We start from the raw sequence: 23,287 nt of genomic DNA, 5'->3' as shown, positions 1-23,287 counted from the left end.
TTAGACTGCGGGAGGGTCCAAATACTGACTCCCTCCCCTCCGCCCTGCCTCCGCAGCGGCCTGCTGACCCCAACTCACGCTGCTCTTCGATGTCATTCTCCTCCTCGGGGACCTTGGCCTTGTAGTAGGTGATGCCCCGGATGACGGTGGGCTTGGAGGCTGGCCGGCCCCGCAGGTGCACCTGCCTCTGCAGGGGCCGCTGGGGCCTCGCCACCTGGGGCGGGGCCAGGGGCCGTGTCTGCAGGAGCTCGACGGAGTTGATGTGCTGGGACACGGTCTCTTCCTGCAGAAACCGCTCCTCATACTGCTCCTCGGAGGGGACACAAGGGAAGGCCGGGTCACTGGTCAGATAGGCAGGGGTCGGGAGGAGGCAAAGCTGTAGGCAAGGCACTGTCTTCCGGGGTAGGAACTCTTTACCATTCGCATTTACACGTTAGGAACCTGAGGCACAGAGAGGTTGCCCCAGGTCCCACAGCTGGGCAGTGGTGGAGGCAGGATTTGAACCCTGGTACCCGGACTCCAGCGTGTGTCTCTGACCTCCACGCTGTACTTCTCAGAGCGTGCAGTCCTCCTCTCAGCCTGGGCTAGGGCTGCTGTGTGACTTAGATCTGGAATCAGGTGTTTCCAGGGAGATCCCTGTGTGGACGGACAATGGTGCCCGGGCCGGGACATGAGGCCTGAGGCCCAAGATGCCCACCTCTGGGGGAAGCTCTTACTTCCACCGTCACAAGGAATGACCCCAACCCACCCTGATGCATCCAGAAGAAAGTCCAAGGTCCCTGGCCTGGCATTTACACCCCTCTTAAAAATGCACCTTGACCCAGCTCAGCATTCTTCTCTCTAGTTCTGCCCCTCCGAGCCCCGACCCCTGGTCCTTCAGGCATTTGGCTAACCTCTCAGCCTTGGCTCTCCTGAGCTCCGGGCTCTTGGTTTTGACTGCTCTTTCTGTCTGGAAGCCCATTTCCTTCTCCCATCCAGAGCCACTTACCATAACCTACCCATTTCTCAAGGCCTGGCTAGCATCTCAGGTCCTTAAAAAAATACTCCCAGACCTTCTCGTTCGTAATTAATCTTTCTTTCTCAGTCCTCACTTCACACGTTGTGGCAGAGACTTCTGACTGACTGAATGCAAATCCCGTCTCCTGTTCCTTTCCAGTGGGAAACTGGCTCTGCGGGAGCAGCCCAAAGTTCTGGCCAGTGGGGTACAGGACAAGTTGGTGGAAAGAGCTGCTGGGAAAGTTCCTTAAAAGGGGGCTGTCAGGGGCGCCTGGGGGGCTCAGTGAGTTAAAGCCTCTGCCTTCAGCTCAGGTCATGGTCTCAGGGTCCTGGGATCAAGCCCCGCATCGGGCTCTCTGCTCAGCAGGGAGCCTGTTTCCTCCTCTCTCTCTGCCTGCCTCTCTGCCTACCTGTGATCTCTCTCTGTCAAATGAATAAATAAAATATTTAAAAAAAGGCAGGGGGTGCTGTCAGCTGGAAGGCATCTTTCGCACTCTTCCTGGTCGGTGTGGCCTGCAATGTGCATGGGGCAGCTTCCACTGAGCACCCATCTCGTGACCATGAAGGGATTCTGAGGACGGGCCTCACTAACGGCATCGTGCAGCTAAGCACAATGGCCAGGTCGGCCTGCCTCCGAGGCTCCTTCTTTGTGAAAGAACAGCAGCTTCTCCTCAAAGCTGAACACAACTTCCAACGGACCAAGTCCACACCTCCTGTCATAGCCCCTCTCCCCACCTGCCTTCCACGGGCATTGTGGAAGGATTTTGCCTCTGCAGACTCAAAGGAGCTGGAAGAATAGCCACCTCTTGCGCATCTCTGAGTCCCCCGAGTCGGTGCTCCTAAGGGCCTATTACACTGACACTTTTTTTTTTTTTTTAAGTAATCTCTATGCCCAACATGGGGCTCGAACTCACAGCCCTGAAATCAAAGAGCTGCATGTTCTGATTGAGGCACCCTGGTGACAGTGTGTTTTTCACCCATTACAAATCCCAGAGAACAGGCTACATTTATGACGGGCACTGGGATTTTGTCAAATGATGCTTTACAGTAGGCTACAGGCTTTCCTGTGACAAAAGAGTTGACCCAGGTGACAGAGCTGACGCGACAGCTCCTCACGCCCCAGCACACTGTGGAGAGGACTCCTGCAAGCCAGGAGCACCCTTCGGCCAGCCCCCATGGCGGGGGTCTGAGAGGGGTCCTGGGGAGCCCCCACACCTGCCACTAGCCTGTCCTCAATTCCCATTTCTTGCCACTGTGGTGCTCTGGACGAGAGATGCAGGGATGCGGGGCCCCTGGTGATGGGTTTCAGGGAGCACCCACCTTGACCTTCATGGTGTTTTGGCCCTTACAACAACGGGGCAGGGCAGACAGCACTATCCACACTTTGCAAGCCAAGAAAAGGGGGCTCGGCGTCATCTAGCGAGTTGGTTGCTGGTTAGTTGCTGAAGGGCAGAGGGGGCACCTACCAGGCAGGGGCGGGGCTGCTGTGTTCAGAGCCCTCCCCCTTCCGGCCATGCAGCCACGCTGCCCACACCCGTGACCATGGGACCAACTTGTCTGCTATCCAAAAACTCGTCTACATCCTCAAGCGCACAGGGCCCTGGTCTGGCCGGTGCCCAGCAGACGTGGGGATCCCTCCTTTCCCACTGGGGAAGGAGGCTGGGAGGCAGATAAAGGCCCCATGTTTGACTCAGACGCTGTGGGCCGGCTAATTGCTGGACCCTGGTCTCCTGTGCATTGCGAAAGCGGGTTGCCATTTCTTCATGGTAAACCCCAGGAACTGTCTTTAATTCCAGGCTCTCCGGGACAGGCGGGAACTGCAGTTCCTTCTCCCAGCCAAGGAGATGGAGCAAGACCATGGCAGCCTCTGCCAGAGAACATATAATTTCCTTGGATTCACTGGCGACAGGCTGAGCTGGGCGGCAGCTGCCCCCACCACGCTTTGCTTTCCTCTCTCTGCTAATCCGGGAGCCTGTTGTATGACTTCACCTCCTGGCGTCCCTATGTCCCAGCTCCCACCCTGCCCTCTCCACTGCCAACCCAGCCCCCGGAGCCCCTTGCCAACCCTCCAGGCAAGACCTTCTTGGAGAGAGGCCTCTGACATATTGCCACTCACCACTCCGAGAAGCCCCAGTATCAACGGAGAACCCTGAAAATAACCACCAAACCTCGCCTCCACATGCCTCCTTTCTAGCACGGGGTGCACTAAAGACACGGAAAGATAAAGAAGAGGAGGAAGATCCTAGTCTTGGGACTTCTTGGATCCCAGTCTTGGGACTTCTTGGATCCTAGTCTTGGGACTTCTTGGATCCTAGTCTTGGGACTTCTTGGATCCTAGTCTTGGGACTTCTTCCCAAGTGCTTCCCACTTTCCCACCCCTCCCTGGCCCTGGCTCTAACCACCACCCCCCCCCAACCCGTTTGGGTGGATTGTGCTAACTTCAGCAGAGTGATGAATGGGAATTTCAGGAGGGGAAAGGGCTTTGCTGAGCAAAGAGAAAAAGAGTTTGGTGTGTTTGATTTGGGTTACTGTTTGCCCTCAGGAAATATGAGCTGGGTTGCTGAACATACCACGTAATGTATCATCAAGACAACAGCCGAATTCTCCAGCTCAGCCGAGCGGGAAGCTGGAAGCCAGAAAGGATGGGGAATGCCGGACACCACGGGGCACGGGGCCAGCGGAACATGCCAGATGGGCTGAGACAGGAGCCGCTGGGCCCGGGTGGGGGGAGGGGGTACCGCCAAGGTCCCTTCCAGCCCAAATGTCCTTGGCTTTTTGGTTTATAAGCTCAGATCTGTTCAAGGATGACCCACCAAGCAGACTAAACACATGCTCAGTAGCTAGCCTTTTGGGGGACAACTAAAAACGAGAATAAAAATAATCATTGAAGAAATATAATACGTCCAAAAAAGCATCAAAGTAGTCATCATGGGTAAAGCCAGAAAATTATTGGCCTTTCTTATCCTTATTTTCTGGTTTGGAACTGGTTTTATTTTGAGTTACACGCTGGGCAGGGTGCGAGTGCCGTACCGTCTTTGGGGCTTCTTGCCTCCAAAGTCCAAATCCGCCTGCCGTCCTACCTTGGGAACACATGTGCCCGGGGTGCCCTCCTAACCCACGGCTGCTGCCCACCTGGCACCACGGTGATGAGTTTCCAAGAGTTCCAAGCCCAGGCTGACTTCCTCTCCCGTCCCAGTTCCTACTGACCCCGGCGGAGTCCGGGGTAGCAATGCTTAGCCCTTCTCCATGCCCTGGCACATGGCGCAGCTCAGCGACTCTGGAGGTCCCGGGCCCTGCTCCCCTCCACCCCACCTGCTGCCCCAGGAGGGTCCATCTGGTATCCAGGCTCTGCCGTCCACCACCCACCCTTGGCCCGGTTAACGCCAGCAAGGCCTCTCTTAACTGCTGTTGTCCCCTGTTGCCAAGGACCCTCTTCTGACACTTGACCCAGACCGGCTCACACACCGCATCCTGCCACCAAAACTGTTTCCTCCTCTTCCGCTCTTAGGGCTTAGCTCCCAAAGAGATACTGTTTCTTGGGCACCAGCTTGGGACACAACCACCACATTAAATGGCAACACTCAGAGCCACAGAAATGCACGTGAGCGTCTCTTCCTAACTGGGGTCAAAAGGAACCAGCGCCACGCGGGGGCATTTTTGATAAGCAGGTCCTGTGGCATCGCTCCAGACCTCGTCACACAACGTTCCCCTTTACGCACGGGCAGCGGGGGGCTCGCGCCGGGATGCCACTGGGTGGGAGGAGACAGAGGTTTGAGAAGCCCTGCCACCGCCTCCGTGGCCGAGTGAGGGGCCCCACGAGCGTCCCGGGATGTGTCCCCTCCTCTGGAAAGTGAGGATCCTGATCTCCGCCCGGCCTGCCGCAACCGGGGGAAAGCCCCCCGGGAGGGCGATGGGCGGCCGGAGCGCACCACAAGCCCTGTGTGAACAGGGAGGCCCCACAACTTCCTGTTTCTAACTGGGGAGCTTTTGAGAGCCGAAGAAGGTTCTGTCAGTAATGATGTCAGGGCGGCAGGAGTGAACCACGACGGGCCCAGACAACCCAGGAGCATGCCCGCTCGTCCTCACTCCTCACTCGGGGGGCGGGGTGGGGCCAGGGCTTCACCGCTTCCTCTCGGAGCCCCTGTGGGCTTCACCATTAGGTACCACAGACCCGTCCCCTGCCCCATCACACCTACAGAAGAAGGGCCGTCTAGAAGAAATGTGACCATGGCTGTGAAGGGATCCAAACGCACAGAGCCTGGCACAGGTGCAAGCCTGGCCGTGTGCTTCCCGGGGCTGTGCACCCCCCAAACCTTCCCAACCCCCCACCCCCAGCTGCCTCAGGGCCAGGGCCGCACCTCTGGGTGGGCGTACGCTGCAGCCGCGTCCCTCTGCAGAGCCGAGCGCACGTCAGGCATGCCGTCTAGGACGCCGCCGGAGCAGTTCTCTTTCCCTAGTTTGCTCATCTCCGTCCGAATTTCTTCCACGTCTTCTTTGATTTGTTCATTTTCCTTGGTGAGGTTTTTAGAAACTTCCTGAGAAAGGAAAAAAATGTCACGAAGATCCATGGAAGAGCTGCGCAGGAGGCAGCCAGCCCCTCTCTTGGCTCAGAGCTGGGTGCATGGAGACGGGTGGAGAAAGCGGCCAGGGAGCACCCCGAGTCCGGAGAGCATCTGACCCCCTGCACTGCGGGCCAGTCCTGCGGGCGCAGCCCGTCTCCAGCATGTCCTGCAGCAGGAGATACCCCCCCCAAAGCCCCCATGGCTTTCCTAACCCTGATGCTGTCGTGTTTTTGGGTCACCAGGACACCTAGCTTCTTTTTCGTCACTGGTACATGGCACGTGCCCCCTTAACCCATGAATATGAACACGACAAAAAATTCCACTCACTTGGACCCAAAACATGTGAACCAGGAGCTCGATTAATGAAAGAAGAGTCTTTAAAAAAGCAATTTGAGAAGAAGTGGCCAAAGATACCTATTTAGTCTGCTTTTCTAGTGAACACAAACTATTCCCTGGCACTTTTTAAAGGCATTGGTTACATAGAAAACCCACGGGCAGGTTTCAAACTTTCCTATTGACCCATAAAAAGTTTCCCTAAATGACCCCCACTTGGCAAATGACCTGTGTTCCAGGTCTGGTTCATACTGGAAGGGACCAAAGGTGTACTTCAGCCAACCCATACTAGTAAGCATCTCCCGTGTGTCTAAGGTAGAGTGTGGTACCAAAAAAAGGCTCAAATACTGCTGGGGCTTTGTCCTGGGGTGCTGGGGAGAAGCCGCCTGTAACTGGGAAAAAGGCCCACATGGCGGGAGGAAGATGACCCAGCACACTGGACTCTGCAAGTGGCAAGGGTGAACTGACGGAGTTCAGAGGAGGGAGGGGACAGGGGAGAGACAGTGTCCTAGAGGAGGGGACGCTGCACGGGATCTGAACCAGGGACAGTTACCGGCAGGCTCAGAGGTGCCCTTTCTCCTCAGGTTATTTTGAGAGACGTTTACTGGCCTGAGATCCAACATTGTCCAACTCTGGCCGGTATTCTAAAGTTTCCATAAGCATTAGAGTTTTTGTTTTATTTTTTATTTATTTTTTACAAAAGATTATTTATTTGAGAGAGAAAGGACATGGAGGTGGTGTGGAAGGAGAGAGAGAAGCAGGCTTCCCACTGAGCAGGGAGCCTGACGCAGGGCTGGATCTCAGGACCCTGAGATCATGACTAGAGCCAAGGACAGACGCTTAATGAACTGAGCCACCCAGGCGTCCTGCATCTGAGTTTTCAGATGGGATGTTCTCTTTAAGCATTGTTTATGGGGGTAGAGGAAGCAAACACGTAAAACAGAGGATGCATTTGCTTTCCATCTTTAGCAGACAGATGCGAGGAGTGTAAAGGGTCAGACCCCTGCCACCTGGCAAGATATTTCAAACTCACAGAGGAAAGGCACAGTAGCTCAGAGAGCGTATCTAAGTACCCAGGCAGATAGTAACCCCCAGACACTGTGGCTCTGGTGGCTCCTACAGGGGCTGCCCCAAAGAATGCACCAGGTACTTGTTAAAACTAACCAGACTCCAGGACCCCTGGCCATGCCGTTTTTCTGGCATTTCATTTCATGGCAGATTTTGAGACCTGGAAGGGCTTGCTGTGCTTCTGTGGGGCTCAAGCCAAGCTCGCCTCTCTAAATTGCACAGAGTTCACTGGAAGAGATAAAGCCCCTGAGAAAGAAGGCTTCTTTCAGGAACAGCTGGATCGAGCAGTCTTAGTGGATGAACAGTCACTCTTGACAGGTGTTACCAGTGGCAGTTGAGGGCAATGGTTAAGAGTACAGATTCTGGAGGAAACCGTCTGGCTCACATGTTGGTGTTATTGCTACTTCTTTGATCTTGGGCTAATCAGACTCGCTGTGCTTGTTTCCCTAGGGGTAAAATGGGGCAATACTAGCACTTTCCCGATGAATTCCTATGAGTAAATAAGTTAAAATATGAGGAAGTGCCTGGGACACACAAAGTGGTTATTATATTTCATAGGATATTACAGTTGAGGTTTCTAGGCCCCTGGAGGATCCCAGAACTCAAATATGTCTCAGATGGGGACACCGAGGCCCAGAGGAATGATGGGATTTGCCCAGGATGATAAAAATAAAAGTGGCAGAGCTGAGCCCAGCACCTAGCCTCCTGGTCCTTGTCTCTGAAATTCACTCACGGGACCACTAAGACCCCTACGGGAGGGTCCTGGTGCTCAGCCAGCTCTGGAACCATGGGGAGCCCATCAGAGGGGCCTTGAATACTGCAGTGTGGCCTCGGGGTCTCTGAGAGACTGCGCATGTGCATGTGCAGAGACATGGGGTGCAGTGGACCCGCAAAGTGGGACGGACCAGCAGCGGGGAGCACCTTCAGGAGCTGTTAGGAAGACAGTCTGGGGCCCCGCCCAGACCTGCTGAATCGAAGTGTGCTTTTTAACCAGACCCCCAGGCAATCTGCAGACAAGTTAGAGAAGTGCTGCTTTAAAGGTAGGAAGCTTGGGGTACACCTCTGGAAAAGAGGGGCCCAAATGTTCAAAAGAGGCAGTTTTATAGGACCCAGATTTTTCTGGGGCCAACAAGAAAGGTGCCAGGTGCCTCCGTGGGATTCACACATTTCTTTTTTTGTTCTTAAAGATTTGATTTTTAAGCCACGTCTACACCCAATATGGGGCTCTAACTCATGACCCCGAGATCAAGAGCACTCACTCCACCGAGGGAGCCAGCCAGGCGCCCAGGATTCACACATTTCTGTGCATCCCCGAGCACCTGCTGTGTCAGGTCCGGGCCCCTCCCCCCTGTTACCACTCAAGGTCCTGAGACATACGACACAGCCCAGCAGGCTCAGGAGTTCCGGGTGTTACTTCCACATTAATACATTCACGTGCTCCATGCTGAGCCTCAGGGATCAAGTGTAAGCCACACCCTGCAGGACCCTGCTCTGATGAAGACCACCCTCCTTAAAGGGATGAAAGCACCAACCAATGAAAAGTCAAAGGACCAGGAAAGCACCAACCAATGAAAAGTCAAAGTCACGGCGGGTGACACTTGTATCTCCCGAGACGTCAGGAAGGTCAATGACCCAGTCTCTAGGATGGGGGCTGCGGTGCGGCCCTAGGACTCCCTGCTGGGTGGACCCAATGCCTGGCCCCGCAGAGCCTTGCTACAAACAAGATCCCACCTTGCAAGAGTCTGCACCAGCCTCTGCACTCGCTGTGAGGCAAAGGGGCAGCCCCATGGACTCGGCTCCCGTTCTCCAGATCTTGGGGTTTCTAGGTCCCTGGACGGGACTTCTTCTCCCTGACTTATAAATCCCCAATACCCTTTCCCATTTGAGCAAGGAGCCGTTATCTGGAGTTTCCACAGAGGAGGGTCTGGTACAGTCTGGCCTTGAGAACCCACAGAAGCTATACGGTTCCTTCCCCCCGCCCAGGAACAGAAAAGTCAGCCAGTCGCCGAGTAAACAGCCAACAGGCAGGGGCATCACCCCATTGGCCTGCCAGGCTGGGCCAGCGGGCGTCCCCCAGGGCAGCGACCACCCCCTCAGCCACCCCCGACCCGGCCGCCTCTACCGGGGGGCGGGGGGTGCTGGCCTTTCAGGGCCCCCCCACCATCCCCTGCGATTCTTGCTTCCCCACACCAAGGTTTTTCATGTGCCACTTCTCAGGAAGCACGCGGGGCACCGCCCACATGGGGCACTCTTGACTCTGCTCTGGCCGAACAGCGAAGCCCATGACCTCAGGCCTCAGGCTCTTCCCCTCCGGACAGCTGCAGCCGTGATGGTGATAGTGTGTGCAGCTTGGCCCACGGGCGGTGCCAGCAATGCGGTGGAGGACACAGGCATGGGGGCCTATCTAGCCCCCGCCAAGGATGCTGGTGTGAGGAAGAAGAGGGCAGGGAGGAGAAAGGAAGGGCCTGTAGACGGGGCTGGCTCAGAGGCTGGACACAGCCAGCCACGGCATATAAAGATCTGAGCAGAAGCAAGGACCTGAGCAGGGTTCACAGAGCATGTGCCATGGACTGGAGGGACTTGGCGTTGGCCCCGGGGCCCAGGAGATGCCCACCGAGAGCAAGCCCAGACTGCCAGAAGGGGACACGTGTCTCACATTGACACAGCCAGAGGCATGCACACCAGAGGGGAGGAAGTATGCAAACCTGGCGGGGTTGCTGGGCACAGGGGACTGGAAGTTGGTGGAGCTGGGGGCAGAGCCGGCACGCGGGTGTCAGGCCGTGGGAGGTGTGCAGCCCGGTGGAATGGATGTAGGGAAGCTGTTTCACAGGTACAGACTGTGTCCTGACCTTGTCTGGCTGTTGGACAGGGACAGGGGTGTCTGGGTGAGACGGTGACAGCGTAAGCAGAAAGCGTTGGGGGTGACGGGAGCAAGCACGGTGCAGAGCTCTGGAAGGCTTCTGTGCTCTTGCACAAAGGCCGACGATGCCCCCAGATGAAGCTGGAGCAGGGCTGGCCCTCGCCATCCGGAGCAGATATGTAGGCGGAAAAGGGGAAGTGAGCTAAGGTTTGGCAGCTCGGGCAAGAGGGAAGGTGAGAACCCTCGTCCCCTGGAGAGGCTGCTGGGTTGTAAAAAGACGCACTGGGCCCCTGCAGGAGGAGACAAAGCCAGACTGCAGCTGGGTCAAGTCCTGCAGCAGGCATGTGCCTCCACATTCGAGGAGGCCACCTGACCCCTATCACTCGCTGGCTGAATGTGCCCAGGGCCCGAAGCAGATGGCAAGCCAGAGGGCGCAGGGAACGGCCTTCCTTGAGGGGGTGAAGTGAGCGTGTGGGCGACCGGATTCTGGGGGCTCTGAGCTCCCAGCAGCTCGCCTGCCCTTCCCCCTCTGAGCCCTCCAGGACACAGGTAGGACCTGGTGGCCTGGGACAGCCACCCCAGCCAACAGCTGTCTCCAGCCCCTAGTGAGAGTGCTGGAGGGTGAGAGCAGCTAGAAACAGCCGGTGTCCCAGCTGAGCGGACAGGCAGGACCTGGCACAATCCCGGACCACAGCTGACGGAGCTGGACAGGCTGGCCCAGGGGCAGGGGCCACCAGCTGCCCCTTCAATCACTCCCCCAACCAAACAGCTGCTGAGTGTCTAGTCTACCTTGGGTGGGGGGCCAGCACACTGAAATAGAGATGATTCAGGCTCAGGTCGCTTTCAAGCAGTCCAGAGCCTGGAAGGACAGTCAGACAAGTTGAACCAAGAAGTCCCAGGCCTCTGATGCTGAATTTCTGGATCGGGGTAACCTCACCCGTCTATATAGCACACAAGTCCTGGCAGCTAGAAGCTGTTCCTAGGGCAGCAGATGGAGGGCTGCCTCTCACACCTTCAGTCTGCTTCGCTGAAAAGAAAACCTTTCATTCCACAGTGACAAATTAGATTTGAAATATATACAACCCCAGGAGAACTCATATTCAGATGTAGCTGAATTAAATAACATTAAAGCTGAAATGTAGCTTAGAAATACTCTCTTGAAGCCTTTCCCTTTCCAAGGTGACAACACTGGGGTCGGACTGGGTGGGTGAGACTCCTCTCCAAGGCTGCACTGGAGTGGGAGAGGCATGAAATGCCTCACCGCAAACGCAGATTTCCTCGGGAAGGAGAGTGAACACTTGGGGTGTCTCGATGGGCACAGAGGGCGGGCAGAGAGGGGAGGCCTGCAAAGAGACCTAACTCGTGGCCAGGCCTGCACAGACGCACATGACATTTTCCTATTAGTTGGTGAAAAGATATATCCCCCCAGAGTCGGAAATGCTCTTTGGCCTTTCAGACCAGAAATCCAAAGGCCACCACATCGTCAGGGCTGAAGGAGAAGCCGTAGCAATGTCTGTGCTAGCACATTCTGGGGAGCAGGCCAGTTCTGAGCCTGGTAAACACATCACAGATGTGAGATCTTACTTGGACACAATGCCATTAGGAGAAAAGCCTTCGGATGACACACAAGGTTCCACGGTGACCATGCCCTGTGCTCATGGACACGTTTCGCAAAGCCTGGCAGAGAAGGGCAAGAGAAAGAGAAGAGTCGCACCCGGCAGCCGGGGCCAGGCTTCGGCAACAGAAATCGCACTTTGGGGAGCTGCAGGCACTTTGTAGATACACGCACACGTCTACAAAGGCACGTGTGTACACGGTCATACCCATCTCTAAGTACTTACGAACATGGACAGGTGCATCCCACAGCTGAGTGGGGGTGGGGCGCTTCTTCCCAAAGATTTGCCCTCTTTAGGGAATGACTTAATCCTACTAAGACTGTGATGCTATAAGAGATTATTTTAGCGATCTGTCCCTCCGTCCTTTGTTCCACTTTGCTAATTAACCTCCTGGAAGCAGCAGTTGGATTCTGAGTTGTAGCCCGCGCCTGCGTCCCCATGCCGAGGCTCAGGCAGCCCACACAGCTCTGGGTCTCTGGGTGCCCTCAGAGCTCGGGGTAAATTCTTCTTAGCTGAATCAGTGCCATGACCAGGGTTTGCCCTCGCCTTTGGAAGCTGCAGATTTTCCTTCTACACTTCTGATTCTCATCTCTGCTGCCTCCTGTTCTGTGTACTCACCCCCAATTTCAATGCACCCTCATACCTCTCTTATCTCCTTCCCAGCCTCTCCCAATGGCCAGCCTTAGTCTACCACATTAGAGGTTCTTGGCTTGGGGGTGCCCAGGGGGCTCAGTCGGTGAAGCGTCTGCCTTTGGCTCAGGTCATGATCCCGGAGTCCTGGCATCGAGCCCCACATTGGGCTCCCTGCTCAGCGGGGAGTCTGCTTTTTCCTCTCTCTCTGCCCCTTCCCTGGCTTATGTGCTCTGTCAAATAAATAAATCTTAAAAAAAAAAAATGTTTTTGACCTGCTGACCACTTCAGATGTTACTTCTACTGGGGCCAGTTCTAGAGGAATGCCCATGGGGCTTCAGGCCTCCACCAGGCGAACAGAAGAGATGTTTTGGGGGTTAGGTTTCTGGAATACAGTCACATGGCCCGACTCTCTTACACTCTCCAAGCTGACAAAAACTGGAAAGTCTGACAGTACCAGCTGTTGGTGAGGACGTGTGTGGCACTTCCATACCCTGCTGGAGGGAACGTAAATTTGTACTAGCACTTGGGAAAACAGTTCTGCAATCGCCCCTACAACTGAAGGTTAGCCTAACTCACATCCCGGTAGCTCCGTTCCCACTTACACAGCACTGAGAAGTGCCCGCAGGCCTGGGTCCAGGAGCACACATGGGGCTGTGTGTATACAGGGGAGCTCCCAGGGCTATTATGAATTAAAAACCTGAAAACACACCCCATATCCCTCCTCAGTAGGACAGTTGGATAAATTACGCTATAGTCACACAAGAGAATACGGCACAGCAGTAAAAATAAATGAACCACAGGATACGAAACAACATAAGTAACTGTTAAAAACAAAATTGAAAAGGGGCACCCGGGTGGCTCAGTGGGGTAAACATCTGCCTTCGGCTCAGGTCATGATCTCAGGGTTCTGGGATCGAGCCCCATGTTGGGCTCCCTGCTTAGCGGGGAGCCTGCTTCTCCCTCTCTCTCCGCCCCCTCTGCTCTCGCACACTCATGCTCTCTCTCTAATAACTGAATCTTTAAAAATAAATAACTAAATAAATAAAAACAAAATTGGGGGGCTCCTGGCGGGCTGAGTGAGTGCAGCACACAGCCCCTGATCTCAGAGCTGTGAGTTCAAGTCCCACGCTGGCCTCAGAGATTACTTAACAAAACAAAACAAAACAAACAAACCAAAAAACGAAAACTGAGTAAAAGAAACCCAACACACATACACGGGTACCCACACGTTCACACACACAATTCTGTAGGACTCTATATACCTACCTAGAGCTCAAAAACTGACAAAACTGTTATATTTAGGGATGCAGCCTTAGGTAATGAGAATGTTTAAAAAAAAAAAAACAAGCAAAGAAGATGATTAACATAAAAGTCAGGATAGAGGTTCCTTTGGGGGAGGGAAGGCGTGTGGGGGGTGCTGAGCTTTCCTGAGCTGGGTGATAGTTACATGGGTATTTGTTTTGTAATAATTAAGTTGTACATTTGTTGCTTATGTTCTTTTTTATGTGTGTAAATAACACACACATAAAAGGAAAGTAATTAAGGAAAATAATCCTTAAGTTAAAACAAAAGCTTAACCAAGATCTCCCCACTAACCAGAGCTCTTAGAGCTGATTTTACCAAAAGGCAAGACTCAAGCCATTTAGATTCTGTTTCTCTCTCCTTCCTTCCTCTTTCATCTGCAAATGGAATTTCCATTTCTACATACACATGGGGGGTGGGGGGTGGTGTTCACACGTGTGCCCACTTCTACTGCCAAGCACTGATCCTATTCTGGGCAAAATGCCCCTCCAATGTGACCCCTTTGTCTGGTCTGACCTCCAAAGCACCCCCCTTGGGATTCCAGAATATCCAAAGACCAGAAGCGGAATTTCACGTCCGTTCCTCCTGCAGAGCCCGGCTGGAGGACTGGTTTTTCCATTTACCCAACACTGTGCCTTTCCAGTGACTGCAGACTGCAGACCGAGTCCGCCAGCCTGAGCCAGGAGACAGAGGCTGAAGGTCACACGAGGAGACAGTGCTCTGTTCTGCGGGCCCCGGAGCCTGGCCCCATCTGTGCCATCGGCCACACCACTGTGCCTGGTAGCCCTGGAAAGTCTGTTTGGGGAAACCTCTTGTTCCACTTTAATCTTGTTCAACAGGACTTCACAGGCCGCAGCCACAGCTCAGCCTAAAAATGCCCTTGGAAGAGCTGTTGCTTGAAGCTCTGCTTAGGAAAAACTGATGCATCCCAGGGCAGAGAGCAAGGACTCAAAGCAGCTTACAGGTTGATTAGAAAGAGCCTTGGCCCAGGAGCCAGAAGGCCTGAGCTGCTGCCTCCACTTCCCTAGAACCTACCACAGGCCTCACTCACATCCTACCCAGCTTGCGGCAGCAAAAGCGCTCAGTGTCTATGGGATGGTTCAAAGCCATAACTGCTGTGGGAGTATACAGGGCTGTTGATGTTAATATAAAGGGCCAGTTTTTGCTACTCGACATACCATGGTTTTGGAAAAAGAGATCGCTCTGATCGATACACCTCAGATTGGTTTTGGCAAAAACCCAGTTACTTTGTGCCTACACAGAGGACACCATCCTCCCGGGGCAGTGTCACTGCACCAGATTTGCCCACTACATGCAGGCCTACCCTCTGTCAGCAGGAAAGGCTCGCTGCCTGACTACGGAGTTGAGCAGAGCCCTCGGAGGCTGAGCACCTGACTGTGGCCTCCTGAGCACTGTGCTCTACCCAGGAGCCTTCTTTCCCGGTCTGTGCTCTTGAGACAGAATGAAAACCAAGTGGCTGCCAAGGTGCAGTGAAAGCAGCAGAGGTGGCTGTCAGCCCTTTCCCTATAAAATGTTAACCCCCTTTTAAAGGGAGCATCTCACATTTGCATGGCTCTGGGGGCCAAGGGAAAAAGAACTTCCCAATTTCCAAGGTCAACTTGGATCCAGGCTTGATCCCTTCTGAACCCATCTGAAGGAACCAGAAAGTAGTTGTAAATGGGAGAACTAATCCCGGGCCTGGATGAAGGCCTTTGGTAGCAGGACGGTGCTGACCGTTCCCAAACTCCTCACTCCACCCGTCGAAGTTAAAGAGAGAGTGAAGATTAGGCCTAATTCTCTTGCAAAGGCCCCTCAGGAAGAGTGGGCTGACGTGGTCCTATTGGCCACCTCAAACTGTCCAGAAAGCTCAGGTTCCACAGCCCTGACCCTTCTCGCCAGACCTGGGAACTCAAGTGACTGTGGACCCACCAACCCTGCCAGAGCTGACAGCCACGTTCAGAAAGCACTCATCACAGCACTGCGGGAGTCGGGCCCAAGGACAGGTGGACAAGGAAGTGGTGTTCACTTTCCGGGAACATTTTCTGAAGCACAAGGGGAGTGCTGACAGTCGCAGTCTAAAATTTAAACAGACCTAATTTTTTGAGTCACCGTTTCAAGTATCAGTTGAAGAACGGGGCGCCAGTAGACGACACACACCCGTAAGCTCCCGACCAAGGAGGCTGCGTGGTCGTCATTCCCTTCCTGGTGACCAAATGACTTATCTCTGTTTTGAAGCAGGACAGCAACAAAACGGCATCAACATTATTATTGTGTGAATGACTTCTATTCACACCAGACCCCCCGCACCGCCCGCTGAAAACCGTGGAGCCAGCCATGCACGTCCCGGGAGCCCCGTCGGAGCCACGTGATGTCTGTCTGGGAAAATTACACCACCGGTCTGTCCTTCCAGCGGGAGAGGAGCCGGAAAGCTTTCCAGTGGGGAATGTTATTTATTAGTAATCACTTTTACGTCTTCTTTCTCTAAAGCGGATTTGAGATGGATCTACGCAAACACACACACACACACACACGCACACGCACGTAGGGAGACGGACGGCAGGACAGTTGAAATAATGAAACAAAACCAGAAGAAGAGATGAACAACCCTACTCCCAGAAGGGAGATGCCCCCACCTCAAAACCGGAAGTAAGATGCTTACTGTACTCTGAGATTTCATTTAGCTCTGAGCTTCCTGGAAGTCAAGGTAAAAACAGAAATATGTTGGGTGTATGGCTCTTGTCTATAAAAAAAGATATTTACATTTATATGTCACAGATCCTCTTTGTCATCAACAGTTTGGCATGATTTGGGGTGAGCTTTTTACTATTTTGTCTTTCCAAGAAGAAGATGGGTGAAGTCTGGTCAGGATACCTGCTTTCTGAAAAACTACTGTGGGGAGTTTGATACAAACTTTTGGACCTGATCAGACAAAGATACAGCAGGGTGGTCTGGGTGGCTCAGTCGGCAGAGCTTCCAACACTTGATTTCGCCTCACATCATGATCCCAGGGTCTTGGGATCGAGCCCCGTGTTGGGTTCTGCCCTCAGCATGGAGTCTGCTTGAGGATTCTGTCTCTCCCTCTGTCCCTCCCCCCGCCCACGCTCTCTCTCTGAAATAAAGAAATAAAAGCTAAAAAGAAAAAAAGCATAGGCAAAACCTTACCTCCTCCAGTTTATCTACCCGCCCCACCAGTTTGGTAGTGACGGAATGCAGCTTCAGGAGATCCAGGCCATAGAAAGCTCCCTCCAGCATGTCTATGATGGTGGAAAGCTAGGAAACAGGAGTGGGGGGTTAGTCAAAGGCTGGGGTGCGACAGACCCGGGACGAGATGCTTCCTGTCGGACCTCCACGCTGGAGGCTCCACAGGGAGGTGGCCTTGGAAACTAGCGTTTGTGTGTGGGGGGCACAGGAGCAGGGGTGGGAGACAGTCTGACAACTAGAACACACGGATGAGACAAATGGAAGAATCCTGTAAGGACAAGTGAACAACAGAGAGCTGTTGGTCACCAAAACCTTCGCCAAACTGTCCAGACCTCCTATTCTCTCAGCTCAAAGGAGTCTCCCCAAGCTACCCAGCACAGCACCTGGCCCACAGCAAGCGAACCAAATACTCAACAACAGGGCTTAGGAACTTCTTCTGTGCTTCTGGAACACTTGCCTTCATCGTCTCCCGAAGGCCTAGAACCTACCAGCGATTTTCCCTCAGCACTGAAAGCTAACCTGACCCTGGGGTAACGGAGGCCCAGTGACCCTTCTCCGAGGTGGCAAGAGCTGTCAGATGCACCAGCCTTTCTGCCGGCGGCCTGGGAGGATGGCGGCGGAGGCTCTGGGGGCATCCAGGGCACGCCGAGTGCAGGCAAAGGGGCCGATGAGAGATGCCTAAGCTGAGCCGGCCAGCCAAGGACCAGTCCCCGAAGGGCCTGCCGGACACACTTGTCTCCCGGCCTTGCTACTGGGTGAAGAATTCCATGTACGAGACACTCGTGGTTCCCACCAGAGGAAGGCAGCTCGATCGTGGGGGAGAGCCACAGGATGGAATCTGTGAAGGTCTTCGGACTCCTAATAGATGATTGTTCCAGAAACTCTCAGGGCCCAGACAATCCCATAACAGGGCAGTCCCAAAAGTAGTTACAGGCAGGGCTGCAGCTCTGTGAGGCCAGCTGAGTTCCGGGACGGGATGTTACAGCACCTGCTGCGGAACCCCACTCTGCTTGAAGGGAATCCATGACCACTGGTCATAGGGTGTGTGGCAGGCACCAGGCTCCATGGTGGCCCTCTGCGTGGTCATCCACGAGCGAGACCAGTGGCTCCTGACTCTGACTGTGTATCAGGCATTCTGCTAAGGTATGCCATCTCAGCTCCCCCGCAAGGGAGATGCTGTAGTCCCCACTTTCTGTGCAAGGAGACGGAGGTCAGGCAAGCGAATGAAGCGCCGTGAGTAGGATCACAGTCAGTGGCAAAGCCAAGATCTGTACCCAAGTCGGCCTGTCTGCAGGCGGCTAGCCCACACTGTAAAGATCGGGCCAAGCTCTCTGCCCAGCCGTGCAGTGGCCTCAGGCAGGCCTGAGCTTCCCCACCCTGGGGACCCGGGTCTCCATTTGATCCCGACCTATGGCAGGCCCCAGGCTTCTGCTGCCCTGGGTCACCCCAGCCCCGGTGCTGAGGACTACCAGGCTCGCTCCTATGTCTCTAGCCTCTGGGGTGCGTTCTGGGCCGACAGCAAGTCGTGGCAATAACTCTCACGGAGAAGAACATGGAGTTCTTTTGGCCCCTGGGCACAGCAGCTGCTCCCAGGCCCAGCCTCCCTGGTTCCACAGGGAGAGGCCGGCACACTTTGCTCTCAGCATCCCCTTCAGATATCGGGATTCCAGATGACCGGCCTGCCAGATGACCGGCCTCGGACACGCACTCAGCACGCTAGATGCTGGGACATGACCTTTAACAGGCTGAGCCAGGTCCCATTTACCCAAAGGCCTTAGGGCACCCTCCCACTCGTGGCATCGCACCGCCCTGGTCCTACCTTCAAGTCCCGGCTGTCCGCTGCCCGCAGCTTCTGGAGCCTGAAGTCTCCCTCGCAGGGGTTGAGGGCCGATGGCGGTGCCACACACGCACACTTGCAGGACGAGCCTGAGGTGATGGTTTCCACGGTGTAGAAGTCCTCCTTCCTGGAGGTTCCCTCATTGACCCTCTGGCAGGCATCTCGGCCCAGGGGTCTCACCACACACTTGCACTGACAGTCGGAGCCCTCAGACACAGCCTTGACCTTGTCATAGTCTCCTAGCAACTAGACACAGAGACAGAGGAAGGCGTTGAGTGTGCAAACAGAGGTATCGGCTCGGCTCCCAGGAAGGGTCTGCCTTCATTGTGTCGAACATCCTGCACTAGCCGGAGACCTCAGACGACTCCGAACAGTCGGGAGAAGAGGTCATCGGAACACGATTTGCTGACACTGAAATTTCCTTGAAGGCGCTTAGGAGTTCAGCTGTCTTCATTTGTCTTGGAAAGCTGTGCATTTCTCAGGGGGCCTTAGGCTTTCATCATTTCAAGGGAAAAACAGATGAGCCCTTGCCTTCGCTAGAGCCCAGGTTGAGGTTTAAAAAGGAAAGGACAGGGGCGGAAGGGAGGATGGCAGGGCTGAGGCGCCAGTTTAAAGGCTGCTTTGCCTCTAGCCTCATCCCTCAAGGACCACTCATAGGGTGCCCACTCGGGACGGTGCCGGGGGCTAAGAGAGGGAAGTGGACGGGCCAGAGAGCCCACTCGCAGGAGCTCGCGGTGCAACACCCACACAGATCACAGCCATGCCAAGCAGAGAGAGGCCAGTGTCCTGATGTGGTGCAGTACAGCCGGGCTCAAACTGGCCAGAGAGGCCCCAGCCGAGTGCCAGAGAAGACTTCTTGGAGGAAGTGGTACTTGATCTGACCTTCGAAGGATGCTTTCTTTTTTCTTTTTTAATGATTTTTTTAAGTTTATTTGCCAGAGACAGAAAGAGAAACAGTACAAGCAGGGAGAACAGCAGGCAGAGGGAAAAGCAGGCTCCCCACTGGGCAGAGAATCCATTGCAGGACTCGATCCCGGGACCCTGGGATCATGACCCGAGCCAAAGGCAGATGCTTCACCGACTGAGCCTCCCAGGCGTCCCTGAAGGATAGTTTCGGTTTCAAAAAGAGACCTGGGAGAAAAGAGACAGGCCCAGAACTCGGTAAGGTCTACTCAGCCTAAGGATTCCTTTCACTCCTAGAACAGCTTCTGAACCCAAGCCCTAGGCCACAGCTAGGACAGCAACCTGGCAGCACTTGCTGCTTCTACAATGCTAAACATTTCCTTCTGAGCTCTCGCCCCTGCCAGCCTCCCCAGGCAGGAAAGCACACCATGGAAGCAGGCTTTCTGGGGGAAAAGGCTCCTCCCCAGCTCCCCAGCCACAGAGCCTGCAGCCACAGAGCCGCGGAGCTCTCCCTTTCCAGGCACAGAAAAGGGTTCCCTCCTTTTGACTAAGGACCCTGGCAGGCAGGCAGAGCCCTTGCTGGGGTGGGAATGTTCCTGGGATGCCGTCTAGGGGAAGAAGGCTTGTAATGTTTTTCTTGCAAAGGCTGGGTTTCTTCTAACACTAATATTTGTTTTAGAGCTGTTGTCAAATACAGAATGGATCAGAGCAGGAGTCACCGCGCAGGGTGACCGAAGCGGCTGCTCTTTATGGGCTGACAGACAGTAAATTGTGGCTGTCTGCTCGCTGAAACTCTGCCTGGATTCCTGCAAAGCCCACTCTGGGACCTTGGGTGGATTCCTTCCTCTCCTAGACTCGGGTTTCAGGAACACTTTCATGCAGGGTCCTCCAGAGCCCCGCTGTGACAGATTTTTTATGTCCTTTCGATTTAGGAGCCAGTGTGAGGCTATCGGGCTATGTGGCATCAAGCAGTGTAACTTCTGAAGGAAAAGGGTGAGGGCAACACGAGCGTTTGATAACATCACTGTGAAGAGATCTTCCTCCGGAAAGGAGACAACACCCAGCCCAAGGACTTAGCAAGATGCAGGCAGCACAACAGACCCCCTCCCTCGGCCAGCCCCCATCCTTAGGGTGATGGCAACACCCACCACACTGTATCCAGCTCTGGAGCGCGTGCAGGTCGAGAGAGCTGTCCCTTGCAGGTACCTGGGCTGCAGACGGTCAGGAGACCTAGCTCTACCCACCCAGCACTCCTGCCATTCCAAGTCTTACTGCTCCACCAGTCCCTTGCTAATAGAACACAAACCAGGGTGTTTGAAGTTGGGTCAAACCCAGCACTTTGCAAAGGGACACTTCACAAAGCCCGACACAATCAGCTGTCTGTCACTCACCCCCCACCGATTATCCACCAGAGGAGAGCAGATCTGCATTTCCCCCTGCCTCTCCAATATGCTGGCTCTTGTCCTGGTACCCCCTGTGCGGGGCCACCGGGGGGCATCACACCTGCCGCTGTTCTGTCTTCACCCCTTCCTTCCTGGTGTGCGTCCCACTCTGGGCTGTCAAGTGCCACCCCGGGGGAGAGCCCTCTGCCTCCCGGCCCACACGCCCGCCTGCTGTCACGTCCCCTTTCCCACGAAGAGCCACACAGGCAAGAGACCGCCACGCTTTCACAGCCCTGGAACTAGAGGTTTGGGTTAGAATCCTTTTTTTTTTTTTTTTTTTAACCCTCCTTTTCAGGGAGCTGTGTGGAGTCTTGCCTTCCTTCTCTCCTTTCTCCCGATTCGGTAACCTTGAAAGACCCCATGACGCCAGACGCCAGGAGGAGGACCCCGTCCCTCCGCTGAGGAATCGCCTCCGGAATCGGGGCGCAGCGGCCCGGGGCCTGGGGCGCGGGGTGGCCAGGGCCCGCAGACTACCTGCGACAACACGTTCTCCTGGTTGTCCGCCTCGTTCTGCAGCGTCTCGTCCTCCGTGGGCGCCACCGTCGGCGCGTCCGGGGGCTCGCTCGTCCCGGCGGGGGGCGCGCTGGGCCCCCACTGGACCCCGGCCGCCACCAGAGCGCCGCAGACGACCAGCAGCAGAGGCTTGGCCATGAGGGACGCGGGCAGAGGGGCTGCGCCCGTGGGAGAGCGGCGGGCTGGGGCTGCGGGCCGGCACTGAGGCGCGAGGGCGGCGCGGCCCGGGAGTGGCGGCTCAGGGCGTCTGCGGACGCTGGGCGCGGCTGAGCGCGGCGGGAGGGTGCGCCCCCGGGCCCCGGCTCATGTCCTCCCCGGCGCGAGCCGCCGCGACTGTGCGGCCCCGGCCGAGAGCCGGGCGCGGGGCGGGGGCGCGGCCCGGGGCGGGGGGCGGTGCAGGGGGGCGGGGGCGGCGGCCCCGGGAGCGAGCGCGGCGTCCGCGCGAGGGCTCAGGTGGCAGGCGGGGGGCCGGGCGCGCGCGGCGCTGGGGGGCGGGGGCGGGGCGGCGCGGAGGGAGGGAGGGAACGAGCGAGGGAGGGAGGGAGGGAAGGGGCGAGGGAGGAGGAGGGGCGGGGCAGGGGCGGGGCCTCCATTGTGCGGGCGGCCTGCCGGGCCGGATCCCGCTCGCTCCCCCCGTGGCCTCCGCGCACCCCTTCCCCCTGCGAACGTCGCCCCCGCGCTGGGGGTCCCTGTGCGGTTCCGGCGGGAGCCGCGCGCCCGCTGAGTTGGAGGCGGGCACCGGGCGCTCGCTGCGGGCCCGCGCCCCTCTCCTCGGCGCGCTCCTTTTATTGCCCCCGGGGGAGAAGGAGCCCGGCTCTCCGCCGCCCCTTTCCCGGGCTCCGCTCGGCCGCTTTGAACTTAGCGCCACCGGCGGCTCGCGGGCCGGCCGCCGCGGCTGCGTCTGGCCATACCTCCCCCCAGAGGACGGCCGGCGAACTCCCTGCCCGAGTGTGTCCCGACCGCTGTGACTCTTCAGCACGAGGAGCGCGGCTGGGAGGCTCTGAGGCTCTGCGGGTCCGCGTGGGCGCAGCTTCTGCCCGAGAATCCGTGACTGTCCCAGAGACCAGCTCTTACTGTCTTCCTGCTTCGGGACGGGTCGCTAGATGATCCCCGAGAGGGCGTCCACTTTCAGTGGTGTGCGATTATGTTACCGTGTCCCTTAGTCTGCGTCCCTTTTATGTACCTACTGTAGAGATTAATAAAGTGTGGATCCGAGGAAAGGCACTGTGCCTTCCGGGACAACTGTCACGCAGACAATACCGAACAGAGCCAGACCCCTTCAAAGATGGGTAAAGTGTTATAAATCTGGGGAGATGCGAACCCCTTGCCTCTCACACTAAGGCATGAGCGTTGTAATAATCAGTGACAAACTAAGCCGAGTTCAGCTCGTGGAAACGATGGTCATGGACTCACGTATAATGATAGTCTTTATTAATATGCTTTAATAGTTGTTGTTTTTTTAATCTGAGTTCTTGAACAAAAATCCAAGGTTCTGGATGTCTGGGCTGGTGGAAACATCTCTCACACAAACACATACATACATCTGCAAAGTACTCTATGGCAACTATCAAATCGTTTCTGAAACTAGATGGGAGTAAAAAGCTATAAAATATACTTTTCCAAATTCAGTTGAAGTAAGTGTTGAATGTTGGCTAAGTGCAAGAAAACGAGAGAGGTTGCTCCTATTTAATGGGAAGATAAGCCCGTCCCTGTTTTCCAGGAGTGGGATGGGAGTGCGGAGCTAAGCAGAACCACGGCTCAAATTTTAAGTTGAGGTGAGAGCATTTCCCAACAGCGTTGGAGGAGGCAGGGGTCCCAGGCAGGACTGCGTGGGAGGCTGACGGTGGAGGATCTGGGACGGCGGGAAGGCTTCAACAGAGCAGATGGTAGGCCAACAACAGCAGGCAGGCAATAGAGAGATGCCACTGCAGGCAGAGACAGCAGCCTGAGAGTGGTTTGTTCAGATCTCGGACTGGCCAGCTCGTGTCAGGGAAGCCCTCCCGGACTCCAGGACGATTCCC

General features: G+C 55.6%; 1 protein-coding gene across 4 annotated transcripts in view; it reads right to left on the bottom strand.

The window, feature by feature from the left end:
- The window catches only part of OLFML2B (olfactomedin like 2B), a 34,313-nt gene extending 12,617 nt beyond the window's left edge, over nucleotides 1-21,696 (bottom strand). The window contains exons 1-5 of one of the 4 annotated variants that reach the window (XM_082704202.1): nucleotides 21,228-21,696; nucleotides 18,391-18,654; nucleotides 16,533-16,640; nucleotides 5,355-5,531; nucleotides 79-310 (exon numbers count right to left, since the gene is read on the bottom strand). In XM_082704202.1, the coding sequence (XP_082560328.1) occupies nucleotides 79-310; nucleotides 5,355-5,531; nucleotides 16,533-16,640; nucleotides 18,391-18,654; nucleotides 21,228-21,404 (958 nt within the window). In that variant the 5' untranslated portion in view covers nucleotides 21,405-21,696. The remainder of the gene's footprint in view (nucleotides 1-78; nucleotides 311-5,354; nucleotides 5,532-16,532; nucleotides 16,641-18,390; nucleotides 18,655-21,227) is intronic. The other 3 variants (XM_082704201.1, XM_082704204.1, XM_082704203.1) reach the window with 3 other exon arrangements.
- Between the last annotated feature and the right edge of the window lie 1,591 nt (nucleotides 21,697-23,287).

The sequence above is a fragment of the Mustela nivalis genome (assembly GCF_964662115.1).
Source record: "Mustela nivalis genome assembly, chromosome: 16".
Classification (NCBI taxonomy): Eukaryota; Metazoa; Chordata; class Mammalia; order Carnivora; family Mustelidae; genus Mustela; species Mustela nivalis.
This window is presented reverse-complemented; position numbering and strand designations above follow the sequence as displayed.